General features: G+C 52.6%; 1 protein-coding gene across 1 annotated transcript in view; it reads left to right on the top strand.

The window, feature by feature from the left end:
• The first annotated feature begins 3,741 nt into the window (after positions 1–3,741).
• The window catches only part of ATP6V0D1 (ATPase H+ transporting V0 subunit d1), a 96,291-nt gene continuing 86,542 nt past the window's right edge, over positions 3,742–13,490 (top strand). Inside the window, exon 1 of the mRNA XM_037877591.2 lies at positions 3,742–4,057. Coding sequence (XP_037733519.1) covers positions 3,928–4,057 — 130 coding nt within the window. The 5' untranslated portion in view covers positions 3,742–3,927. The remainder of the gene's footprint in view (positions 4,058–13,490) is intronic.

Raw genomic sequence — 13,490 nt, forward strand, 5'->3', positions numbered from 1 at the left:
GATGTTTGGCGGCAGCCGGAGGAAAGCACTGGGAGGTAGGCAGGGGAGCGGGGATGCGGCGCTCTCAGAGGAAGGGGAGGGGGAGGAGGTGGGGTGGGGGTGAGGGGAGCTTGGCTGCTGGTGGGTGCAGAGCACCCACTAATTTTTCCCCATGGGTGCTCCAGCCCTGGAGCACCTATGTAGTCGGCGCCTATGCCCCTAACCACTGGTTGAGTTATTGAAGTCCTCACATCATGGTTTAAAGACTTCAAGTTACAGAGAATCCACCATTTACACTAGTTTAAACCTGCAAATGACCTATGCCCCACATTGCAGAGGAAGGCAAAATCCCCCTAGGGTCCCTGCCAATCTGACCTGGGGGAAAATTCCTTCTCAACCCCAAATATGGAAATCAGTTAGACCCTGAGCCTGTGGGCAAGACCCACCAGCCAGACACCTGGGAAAGAATTCTCTGTAGTAACTCAGATCCCACCCCATCTAGTGTCCCATCACCAGCCATCAGAGATATTTGCTGCTAGCAGTCACAGATCGGTTACCTGCCATTGTAGGCAGTCTCGTCATACCATCCCCTCCATAAACTTATCAAGCTCAGTCTTGAAACAAGTTAGTTTTCTTGTCTCCACTGCTCCCCTTGGGAGGTTGTTTCAGAACTTCACTCCTCTGGTGGTTAGAAACCTTAGCTTAATTTAAAGCCTAAACTTGTTGATGGCCAGTTTATATCCATCTGTTCTTGTGTCCACATTGGTGCTTAACTTAAATAACTCCTCTCTCTCCCTGGTATTTATCCCTCTGATGTTTTTATATAGAGCAATCATATCTGCCCTCAGCCTTTGTTTGGTTAGGCTAAACAAACCAAACTCTTTGAGTCTCCTCTCATAAGACAGGTTTTCCATTCCTCGTATCATCCTATTAGCCCTTCTCTGAACCTGTTCCAGTTTGAATCTATCTTCCTTAAACATGGGAGATCAGAATTGCACACAGTATTCCAGATGAGGTCTCCCCAGTGCCTTGTATAATGGTACTAACGCTTCCCTGTCTCTAGTGGAAATACCTCGTCTGATGCATCCTAGGACTGCATTACCCTTTTTCATGGCCAGATTGGTGACTCATAGTCATCCTGTGATCAGCCAATACACCCAGGTCTTTCTTCTCCTCTGTCACTTCCAACTGATAAGTCTCAAGCTTATAGCAAAAATCTTTGCTTTATCAAATGCGTTACTGAAATCCAGGTAGATTAGACCTACTGCATTTCCTTTGTCTAGAAAAATCAGCTATCCTCTCAGAGAAGGAGATCAGGTGGGTCTGGCACGATCTACCTTTGGTAAAACCATGTTAAATTTTATCCCAGTTATCATTCCCCTGGATGCCCTTTCCTACGTTCTCTTTCCAAATTTGTTCCAAGACCTTGCACACACTTGGAGTCAACCTAACAGGCCTGTATTTTCTCTGATCGCTTTCCCCCCCTTTCTTAAAACCAGGAAAACTAATATTAGCTCCTTGAGACTTAACCCAGGAGCCATATAACGAATCTACCAACCGGGCTCATTATACAAAGTGAGGATACTGATGTAAGCACCTTTAGATTGGTGTGACCGTGTGCACAGTAGGGGATGGTGCCAATTTAACTACATCGGTTTCTAAATTGTTAAAGTGGTACAAACGCTGTGAGAGATCCTCTCTCCCTCAACTGCTGTTGCACCCAAGGCTAATTCTGCCAGGAAGAAAGAACTGGTTAGCATATGTATAATATAAGCCAATGCTGCAGAGGACAAATAGTAATGTGCCTAATGTATTCTTGCAAGGACTAATCTAAACCGACAAGTGAAAATGAACTTAGTGTTTCTCTCACCCTACTTCCTATTTGTGTACGTCACAAAAAAGTTACAATTGACTTAAGAGAGGCCCAGACTGGGCACAGAAGGTGCAGAGCATACTCGTAGGGGCACAGACAGGGCTACAGCATGGCAGGGAAGTCAATTTATTATTATTATTATAGCTTGTTGGAGACACTTAGGAAGAACCACTTTCCACTGGAGAATGAAGCTCTGTTGAAACTGAAACGCTTTGTGAAATTGTGTCAATTTCGTCGAAATTTTGGAGAACAAGCAGGAGGGGGGAAAATTCTAAAAATGGTGAAACATCGTTTTTGGACATTTTTTAACCAACTGTTTTCATTTTTTGTTTGAAACAATGAAGCCACATTTTGAAATCTTGAAATAGTTTGTGAAATGGAATTTCCACCTTCTGCACAGCTCTGTTAATTCTCAGTGTCCCAGGAGGACATTGAGGCGCCCTCCAGGATGGGAGGGCTTTTGCAGGAGCTGCTGTACATGCTAATACACGGTCCCTGCCTCGAAGCGCTCACACGCGTGACGGATGGCGGAGCAGCTGATGCAACGCGCGCACAGTGATCATGGCACTGGGGGGAATGTTATGTTACTTCCACAGGGCAGGCAGGATTTTCTTGTGCTTCTTTAATACACACAAAGAGACACGCAGAGGGGCATCCACATGCAGGCCTGAGCCTGCACAGCACAGCACACGCCTCTGTTTACACCAGGGCGAGGGACACCCACCGCCCTCAACAACACCACCCCGCCCCCTCCCCTGCCTCCACCCCGCCCCCGCCATCAACCCCGCCCCTGCAACAGCCCCGCCCCCTCCCCTGCCTCTACCCCGCCCCCTGCCATCAACCCCTCCCCCTGCCGACAGCCCCGCCCCCTCCCCTGCCTCTACCCCCGCCCCCTGCCATCAACCCCTCCCCTGCCGACAGCCCCGCCCCCTCCCCTACCTCTACCCCCACCCCCGCCATCAACCCCTCCCCCTGCAACAGCCCCGCCCCTCCCCTGCCTCTACCCCGCCCCCTGCCATCAACCCCCCCCCTGCCGACAGCCCCGCCCCCTCCCCTACCTCTACCCCCACCCCCTGCCATCAACCCCTCCCCTGCAACAGCCCCGCCCCCTCCCCTGCCTCTACCCCCGCCCCCGCCATCAACCCCTCCCCCTGCAACAGCCCCGCCCCTCCCCTGCCTCTACCCCGCCCCCTGCCATCAACCCCCCCCTGCCGACAGCCCCGCCCCCTCCCCTGCCTCTACCCCGCCCCCTGCCATCAACCCCTCCCCTGCCGACAGCCCCGCCCCCTCCCCTGCCTCTACCCCCGCCCCCTGCCATCAACCCCTCCCCTGCCGACAGCCCCGCCCCCTCCCCTACCTCTACCCCCCCCCCCGCCATCAACCCCTCCCCCTGCAACAGCCCCGCCCCCTCCCCTGCCTCTACCCCCGCCCCCTGCCATCAACCCCTCCCCCTGCCGACAGCCCCGCCCCCTCCCCTGCCTCTACCCCGCCCCCTGCCATCAACCCCCCCCTGCCGACAACCCCGCCCCCTCCCCTGCCTCTACCTCCGCCCCCGCCATCAACCCCTCCCCTGCCGACAACCCCGCCCCCTCCCCTACCTCTACCCCCACCCCCGCCATCAACCCCTCCCCCTGCAACAGCCCCGCCCCTCCCCTGCCTCTACCCCCGCCCCCATCAACCCCTCCCCTGCCGACAGCCCCGCCCCCTCCCCGCCTCTACCCTCGCCCCCCATCAACCCCTCCCCCTGCCGACAGCCCCGCCCCCTCCCCTGCCTCTACCCCGCCCCCTGCCATCAACCCCTCCCCTGCAACAGCCCCGCCCCCTCCCCCGCCATCAACCCCTCCCCCTGCCGACAGCCCCGCCCCCTGGCCCCCCCTCCCTGGAGGCTCCTCGGCCAATGATTCTCGCACCCTCGGTGCTAGGCTGGTTGGGGGCGGCCCCGCGCGGGGCATGCCGGGATCTCTCCCCCTCCCCGCACTCGCCCCTCTCTGTCACGTGAGCGCCGCGCGTGTCACGTGATTCGCAGCGGCCGGTCCCCCAGTCCCCGGGAGCGAGCCGGGTCCGCGGCCGCCGCCATGTCGAGCTTCCCCGAGCTCTACTTCAACGTGGACAGCGGCTACCTGGAGGGGCTGGTGCGGGGCTTCAAGGCCGGCGTGCTGAGCCAGGGCGACTACGTGAACCTGGTGCAGTGCGAGAGCCTGGAGGGTGAGTCCCGGCCCCGGCCTGTCCCCGCTGGGCCCGGCCTCACCCCGGTCCCGGTCCCCGGCCTGTCCCCGCTGGGCCCGGCCTCACCCCGGTCCCGGTCCCCGGCCTGTCCCCGCTGGGCCCGGCCTCACCCCGGTCCCGGTCCCCGGCCTGTCCCCGCTGGGCCCGGCCTCACCCCGGTCCCGGTCCCCGGCCTGTCCCCGCTGGGCCCGGCCTCACCCCGGCCCCGGCCCCGGCCTCGGCCTGTCCCCGCTGGGCCCGGCCTCACCCCGGTCCCCGGCCCCGGCCTGTCCCCGCTGGGCCCGGCCTCACCCCGGCCCCGGCCTCTCCCCGATCCCTGGCCCCGGCCTCACCCCGGTCCGCAAGTCTCTGGGGCCGCGCGGCGGGGCTCCAGGGAAGGCGGCCGGCCCCGGCGGGTCTGTGCGGGGGCGCCCCGGGCAGCGGCTCTCTGCCGGGGGGCGATCCGGGCCACCAGCCGCGGCTGTTCCGTAATCCAGCCGCGCTCCCCCCCCCGCCCCCCAGCTCCGGCGGAGACACGGGCCCGGCGCGGGGGGGGCTGCTCTGCGGCACGGCCTGTGCCCTGGGGAGGGCAGGCCCCCGCCTGAAAGGACACGGGCTCCAGAGAGGTGGGGGGCAGGAGTGGTCTTCACCCTCCAGCAGGGGCTGGGGCAGGCAGGGCGGATAAGGCCTTTGCTCTTCACCCTTCGCCTAACCCTAGAGCAAGGGGCCTTCACAGAAACTGAAAGGAGCAGATTTTATAACTCGCCAAAGGCCACACTTGCTTGTGCAGTTAACCACTGGAACTCGCTGTTAGATATTGGAGACCAAAAGCTGAACTGGAGCTTAAGAGCATAGGATATTTACAGTGCCGGGTTTACAATGGAGCCGGGCCCATGCTCAGAAGGGGCCCCAGCCTGCTCTGCTTGTACCCCGCCAACCCGCCGGCTCCCCCCACCCCGCCCACCAGTTGCTTCCCTCGGCCTGCCCACTGAGGACTCCTCTTCACCCCCTGGCCCCACTCGCCGGCTTCTCTCTGCCCCCTGGCCAGACCCCAGGGCACCTCCGGCTCCGGGCAATCTCTGCTTCCCACCACCTGTGGGGGCCCCCACCTGTCTCCCCAGAGCTGAGCCGCCTGGGACAGGTGCAGAAGCCTGGCCAATTGTGTGGGGGGACAGGGTGGGGGGCTTGACTGGGCCCTTTCAGGCAAGTGGGTCCTGAGGGAGCCTGGCCATCGCAGGCCCTGGCCTGGCTGATCGTACCACTCCTGAGGGGCCGGAGCAATTTCCTGCCCCGGGACCAGCCCTGGCTGCACTGGCAGCTTAGCTTGGCAGACAGTTGCCTCCCAGCAGGGCTGGTGAGTGAGGCCGGGAGGCAGGGCATGGGGAGTGGGTCTCTGGAGGGCCTGTGGGGGTGCTGCTGGGCTGTGAGGGGGTGGGGAAGGTGTGTGTGGGGGCAGTAGGGAGTGGGGGTTCTGCGTGGGGTGCTGGGCAGTTATGGGGGGGGCTGTGGGCAGGGGTGCGCTGGGCAGGGATGGTGTTGTCCAGGGCACTGTACGTTTGTGGAAGGGGTCTGGGGGGGCGCTGGGCATCGTGGGTCCGGGAGGGGTCTGGCCACAGGGAATTGGAGGGCTGTTCCAGTGTTGGGTGGGGTGCTCTGTGGCGTGGCATGGGCCCACTCCCAAGGGGAAGGGGCATCTGGCAGCACTGGGCTGGGCGGGCCACTGTGCATCTGGTAACTGCCGGTTTGTAAATAGTGTCCTCACACTGGGCTGGGCGGAGCAGGGCTGCCCCTGCCATGCCCCTGGCCAGCCGCTTGCTCCAGGGACTGACCCCCCTGCACAATGCTCCACTGCCCCCATGGGAGCCCACAAATATGGTGGGTGCTGGGCCCACAAAAGGTTAATCCGACTTGTCTGCATGGGGAGGTTATTCTGGAATCAGGTACTGTGAATTCAAAGCACTATCGCTATTCCAGAACTAGGGTACAGTAGTTTATTGCAGTCAGTTTCTTAAGTAGACAAGTCCTAACTGGTAGAAATGAAGAAGAACCTTTCTGTGGGAGTAGGTTATCCCACCGCTGCCTTTGGCTGGATGTTTGTATCTTCCTCTCAAGCAGTTAGTTTGGTCGCTGTTGGAGGCAGAATAATGGAGTAGATGAACCACTGGTTGGATCCAGTCTGGCAATTCCTATGTTCATGTGAAGCCCTAAAAGCTGGAAAAACATTCACTGAGTTGTGTACTGTTCTTTCTCAGATTGACCTGTTTCTTACTGTCTTGGGTGCTCGTCAGGCCTGGTCTCTCAAATATGTCTTCCAACATTTCACACGCTTCCATCCTGTTTCATACCTAGTCAGTTGGCGTTCTTCTGTGTGTGTGCCTGATTTGAATAAGGTTAATATTAGAACTATTTAATGTAACCTTAGTTGTGATTTGCTTAGGTTTTAATATGTTTTTAATTATGCGTAATGATATATCTTGTTCTGAACGGCATTTAGCAACCTGAACTACCAGTAATGAGGGCTCTTGTATGTGAATTTACTAGTTTTAAAAAAGGAATCCTGAAAGTTAAAATCAGGCAAGCGTATGTTAAAAATGCTCTCAGCATGTGAAGTTTTATACAGTACTAGGTATCGAGCATTTAACACAGAAAGCTGTTTACTGCATACAAGCTTTCTGTGGCAGAGGAGTTTGTCCTGAAGAGTTTTTGGTACCTTTTCCTGCAGAGAGGTGTGTGGAGGTTTTTCAGGTGACTCGGTGATAGGGTTCTCGGAAGTGAAGGGGAGTTACATACTAAAAGATACTGGAATCTGGAATCACCTGAGGCACGGTGTACATTTTAATTTTTAATCCCCCTGCAGTGGGGCAGTTGCCCCACACCAGGAAGAGGAAGGGTTAAAGAAAGCCAGAGGGAGCCTGTGCAGAACCCTCCCATTAGAGGAGGGCTCACTAAGCGAGCCCATCCGGAGGTGGCTTGTTGCAGTGGACAGGCAGGGTCAGCGGGAGCCATATATAAAGGGCTGCTCAACAGAGCAGAAGGCAGTCTCTCCCTGGCCGCCTAGGAGCACCATGGCTAGAGCCGTGCTGGGCAGTGTAGCAGAGCAGAAGGAGCTTCTGGCTGACCGCTGTCAGACTGAGGCCCTGGAGGAAGGGCAGATGAGGTGCTAGGGCTGCCCCCACTTGCCCTGAGGGAAGTGGCCTACACAGGCTGCAGTTTAGTCCCTTGTCCCAGGGACAGACTGGTGACTGCAGCAGGCCATTGAGGCAAGTGGCTGGATTATAGACTGCTGGGTCCCCCGAAAGCAGGGGAGACAGCGGAGTGGGGCATAGTTGGAGGGCTGTACACAGAAGAGGACGCCATGGTCCAAGAGTGGTGGAGACAGCAAAGCGGGAGTAGACACCAAGTAGGCAAGTGAGACGCCACCGGAGGAGGGCGCCTTGCGGAAGGACTTGAGATAATTCCAGAACGGCCAGCAGGAGGTGTTGCGGTAGGGAGTCTCGCTCCGTTACTACACCCCCTTTCTACACAGTCCTTTTCCTTTGTGAAGCTGGAAAGCATCTGGTCCGCTTCACTCTGCTTGGGGTGAAGCTGGGGAGGATGACTCGGAAATGAAGAACATGTGGGGAGAAGACCCCTTTTGCGGTAGCCAGGAGTGTTTGGGTGGGTGGGAGAAGGTGGAGAGAGAATGCATCTTCCCTGTATCAATCAGGTTGTTTGGGAAGTGAATTTTGCAGCACGCTCCCACTCAGACTCTGAGCAGCTGGAAGCTGATACAATACACAGATCCTCTGAACAGGTCTAGGAGCAGCACTCTGAAAGGAATCCCAGCAGCTTGGGAGGGTTGGCATCTTGCTTGGCTGATACCCTGTCTGCGGGGGTGGGGGGTTGGTATCTCTTGTATTGCTCTTGGCTAGCAGCCCTAGTTGAACTCTTACATCATGGAGTCTTTAAAACGAGATTCAGTATCTTTCTACAAGACCTGCTTTATTCCAGCTTCTGGGGAAAATTCTACAGCTTGCATATCCAGGAAATCAGTTTAGATGATCCTAGTTTAGACTGGGCCAAAAGAAATCTGATGAGGTTCAACAAGGACAAGTGCAGAGTCCTGCACTTAGGACGGAAGATTCCAATGCACCGCTTCAGGCTGGGTACCAAATGGCTAGGCAGCAGTTCTGCAGAGAAGGACCTAGGGGTGACAGTGGACGAGAAGCTGGATATGAGTCAACAGTGTGCCCTTGTTGCCAAGAAGGCCAATGGCATTTTGGGGTGTATAAGTAGGGGCATTGCCAGCAGATCAAGGGACGTGATCGTTCCCCTCTATTCGACATTGGTGAGGCCTCATCTGGAGTACTGTGTCCAGTTTTGGGCCCCACACTACAAGAAGGATGTGGAGAAATTGGAGAGAGTCCAGCGAAGGGCAACAAAAATGATTAGGGGACTGGAACACATGAGTTATGAAGAGAGGCTGAGGAACTGGGATTGTTTAGTCTACGGAAGAGAAGAATGAGGGAGGATTTGATAGCTGCTTTCAACTACCTGCAAGGGGGTTCCAAAGAGGAAGGATCTAGACTATTCTCAGTGATAGCAGATGACAGGACAAGGAGTAGTGGGCTCAAGTTGCAGTGGGGGAGGTTTAGGTTGGATATTAGGAAAAACTTTTTCACTCGGAGTGTGGTGAAACACTGGAATGCGTTACCTAGGGAGGTGGTGGAATCCCCTTCCTTCGGAGTTTTTAAGGTCAAGCTTGACAAAGCCCTGTCTGGGATGATTTAGTTGGGGATTGGTCCTGCTCTGGGCAGAGGGTTGGACTAGATGACCTCCAGAGGTCCCTTCCAACTCTGATATTCTATGATTCTAGTGGTTTCTTCAGGCCTTGGTGTCTGTGAAGTTGGGAAGGAAAAACAGAAGAGAAAAGCTAGGATGGTGCAATAAGTGGAACTTTTTGAGTATTTGTCAAATACTTCCCCAGTGTCTGTCCAGTAATTCACATGATAAATGCTGCTTGTGGCATTCAACAGCTAGCTCTGGGAGATCATGTTTTCTGTTGGATTTATAATGCAACAGATGTGGGAGAAACTTGTCAGATGTATGCAGTGAATGTTAGTTTGGCCAGCCCATTAGTGAGATACATTATTGTACATTGCAGAGGACATGGCCTTGGGCAGGGTGTGGCACACAGATGTTAGTCTATTAGCCAGAGTAAAAAGTCCTCAGGCTAGTAAGGGTCAGATTTTTTTCAAACCCTGTTCATAACAGCACAATGCATCTCTTTGGCATACTTTCTTTCTTCCTTTGAGGGGTTCTCTGGGGCACCCATCACTGTACTGCCTCCCTACGCTGTGTGCTCTTTCCCCATGTTCTCTCACTATTCCTTTTGTCTTCTGTCCCACACCAGAACCATGAAGTTATGCGCTCCCTTCCCTAGAGTTACTCTTGTGTCTCCCTATGCAATCAGGATTGGCAAATGTTGCCAAGAGCCAGAGGAATGACCTTACACTGGTTTTTGGCAAGCAAAAGATAGGGGCTCCACTGCTCAAGGGAAGGGCTTGGTTCAGAAGCCCATTTTAATTCCTTCCCTCCCTCCCCCATTGAAGCTTCTGGGAAAAGGGGGGATGCTGGGATTGGCTGAACCCAACTCAGGATTCCGATCTTGTATATCCACTTTCATCTAGTTTGTGTCAGGTAAACCTGAGTCCTCCCTCCCCTAGGTCCTGGGTGCTGCAAGGGAGAAAGGAGTATTCATTCTCTCTTTGCCCCTTCCCACCTCAGAGACCTCTGATGCAGGATGGAGGGTGCGTGACTACTACTCTACTTCTCTGTCTGATTTGAGGAGGTTAATCTCCTTCCCCTGGCTTCTGTTTTTAGATATTCTCCATTCTCTGCCTCTGGTCATTGCTTTGTTGAGCAGCAGCATAGAGTGAAATTGACAAGTCTTGTTGGTTTCACTGCTTCCTACAGAACTTTGAAAAGCAACAGCCCACAGCTGCCAGGACTGTGGCCAGTTCTGTGCATCAGTTGCACTCCGATCGCACTGAAAGATCTTCATGACTCTAAGAGCTAAAAAACTGACTTTTTTTCTCAAAAATGAAAGCTTTAATTCTGTGGTAGCTGATAACATTTGCAATGAGAAACTTCCTGTTCACTGCAGGTGAGCATGCTTTCTTTAATCTTCAACAAAGGAACAGATTGTCACATAGGGAGTTCTAGAGCTGGGGTGGGGGGGTGGGGAAAGCTAATGTTTAAAAAGAGTAAATGGATGACCTGGATAACTATAAGCTGATTAACCTGACATCAGTCCAGGACAAAATCTTGGAAAGACTGATGGGATACGTATTCTATCAGCATTTATTTCTTTATTGATTGTAACATGGATTTATGAAAAATGTCATGTCAGATTAACCTGCTATTTTTTTTTAAAGTTTTCAAGTATGGTGGATAATAGTAATTGTTGATGTAATATACTGGGACTTCTATTACGCTTTTGACTTAGTCCCACATGACATCCAATTGAAAATGAGCACCCCCCAAAAAAGTAGCATGCTGAATGGGTTAAAAACTAGCTAACTGATAACAAGTCATTGTAAATAGGGAATCACCATCCAATGAGAGTGTTTCTAGAAGGGTCCCACAGGGATCTGTATCTGGCCCAATTCAATTCTATATCCAATTATCCTGTTTTCTTCCCAGGCGACATAAAATTGGTGGAGTAGTAAATAATGAGAAGCCAGTTTAGTTTCATAGAGTTGAAGACCTCAAGAGGCCATCAGATTATCCATTTTGACCTGCACACCCCACACCATCAACCTCCCCCAGTGCCCCTGTGTTGAGCCCAATAACTTGGGTAGATGAAGGGATCTGAGTCTTTAGGAGGCTAAGCCCTTGTCATAGGCAGAGGACAGGAGACCCCAAGATACCACCAAAGCCCGAGGCCTCTGCAGTGTCAGGGAAATGATAAGGTGAGAGATGCCCACGTAGTTCATACTCCATGCTGCGGAAGAAGATGGGTGTGGGGGATGCAAGGGCCTCACCAATCTGATTTGGAGGAAAATTTCTTCCCACCTCCAAATCTGGTGATTAGGTTGACTGAGCTGGACTCACCAGACAGACCTCTTCTCTTTCCACGTCAGAGGACTAGACCACCCTGTCCAGCATCCCATCTCCAGCTGTGGCCAGCCCTGATGCTTCAGAGGAAGGCAGGAAAAAACCCAGAACACATCTGACCAATTGTGCTTCAAGGGGGAAAATTCTTTCTTAACCCCTGCAGGGAACTGGCTGTAGCCCTGAAACCTGATACTGGATTAGAGTCAGTGTCTTAAGGCTGAGCTGCAAGTGTTCAGGGCATTGCAGAACTTCTGTTCTCTCTGTGGCCTATGAAGGGAGAGGATGAACAGGGGGGATTAATACAGATTCAGACTCCGAGGTCAGAAGAGACTACCATGGTCATCCAGTTCAAGGCCCCACGCACGCAGGCTTTAGATTTCTTCCAGAAACTGGATTAAAGCTCGTCTTTTAGAAAGATTTCTAATTTCAGACTCCAGCTGATGGAGAGTCCACCACCTCCCTGGTAAAGTGTGCCACGTTTAATTACTCTTGCTACTAGGAAATTGCATCTTATTTCAAAGCTGAAACATCCCCCACTCTCGGGTCTCTTTTTTTCCATGTGTATGCGCCTGGACACAGTGATCAAATCACCTCTCAGCCTTCCCTTCGGTAAACTGACTAGACAGGGCCCTTCATTTTCAGTTTGTATTTTGTTAAATTTTTCTTGGGAATTTCTCAGTGTTTATTACCACAACAACAAAAACAGGTGAAAATCAGTGCAAAAAACTATTACTTTTTCTGGGTAAATATCAGGGTGTGTGTGTTTTTTTTTTTTTTTTGTGGATGGAAAGATGGAGGGGAAAAAGTATTCAGTCGATGAATGCTTTGAATTCCATTCACCAGTGTGGTTTGCTGCTTTTCCAGGACCGCAGCCTCCCTCCATGCCTTGTGCAGTCTCTCAGTACTTATATGGGGAGAAGGTATCTGACAGTAGGGGCTCTTTTAATTTAATAAAAAAATCAAAAGATGGAGTGGTTGAAAGCTGAAGTTAAACAAAATATGGCACATTTTTAACATTGAGGGATGTGGCGGATTCTCCCGTCAGTTGGAGTCCTCTAGAAAGACATCTAGTCTTGATTTAAAATACACTGTAGCTCGAAGTGGAGTAATGGTTGTGATACAGGAATCACTGGGTGAAATTGTTTGGTTTGTCCCATGCATGAGCTCAGACTAGATTCCAAGGCCAGAAGGGACCACTGTGATCATTTAGTCTGACGACCTGTACAACACAGGCCAGAGAATTTCCCAAAATAATTGCTAGAGCATATCTTTTAGAAAAACATCTATCTTGATTTTAAAATTGCCAGGGCGGAGAATCCACCACATCCCCTGGTAAATTGTTCCAATGCTTAATAACTCACTTTTTTTTTTTTAAAAGCCTTAATTCCTGAATTTGTCTACCTTCAACATCCAGCTAATGGATTGTTGTGCCTTTCTCTGCTAGATTGAAGATCCCATTATTAAATAATTGTTCCACAAATAGATACTTATAAATTGCAATCAAACCACCCTTAAAGTTCTTTTACGCTAAATAGATTCAAGGAACTCAATCACTACAAAGCAGGTTTTCTAATCCTATAATCATTCTCATGGCTCTTCTTTGAACCCTCTCTAATTTATTAACATATTTCTTGACTTGTGGGCACCAGAACTGGACACAGCATTTCAGCAGCATTTGCACCAGTGCTAAATGTAGAGGTAAAATATCCTTTCCACTCCTACTCAGCATTCCTCCCTTTATGCATCCCAGGATCACATTCGCTCTTTTGGCCACAGCATCACATTGGGAGCTCATGTTCAGCTCTTTATCCACCACCACTCCCAAATCTTTTTCAGAGTCTCTGCTTCCGAGGATTGTCCCCCTCCTATAAGTTTAGCCCACAATCTTTGTTCCTAGATGTAAACGTTCGCATTTAGCCATATTTAAACACATGATGAGGTGATCATAATGGTCCCTTCTGGCTTTTACAGTTGTGCATTATTGTGGTTTCCATCATGTCCATTCCATCCTGGCCCTCAGAGACTGTGTACAGGCTTTGGAGGCCAGGGTGGTGGAACTGGAGGAGCTCAGGGAGGCAGAGAGGAATGTTGATGAGGCTTTCCGGGACACTGTAGATTTGTCCCACCTCCGGTCAGACAGCCCTGCTCTGTTAAGGAGGATGAAAGGCCCAGAGAAGGAGAGCAGCCAACGGGAGCAGAGGGAAACCTTCCCATAGTTGGGACCCTCCTTCCAGATGATGTTGGGGTATCCTCTCGCACTGAGGTTACCTCTCCGGGGGAGGGAATTCCAGTCATTAGGAAAAGGCAGGTGTTAGTAATGGGAGATTCGATCATT

This window comes from Chelonia mydas, chromosome 12, assembly GCF_015237465.2.
Source record: "Chelonia mydas isolate rCheMyd1 chromosome 12, rCheMyd1.pri.v2, whole genome shotgun sequence".
Classification (NCBI taxonomy): domain Eukaryota; kingdom Metazoa; phylum Chordata; order Testudines; family Cheloniidae; genus Chelonia; species Chelonia mydas.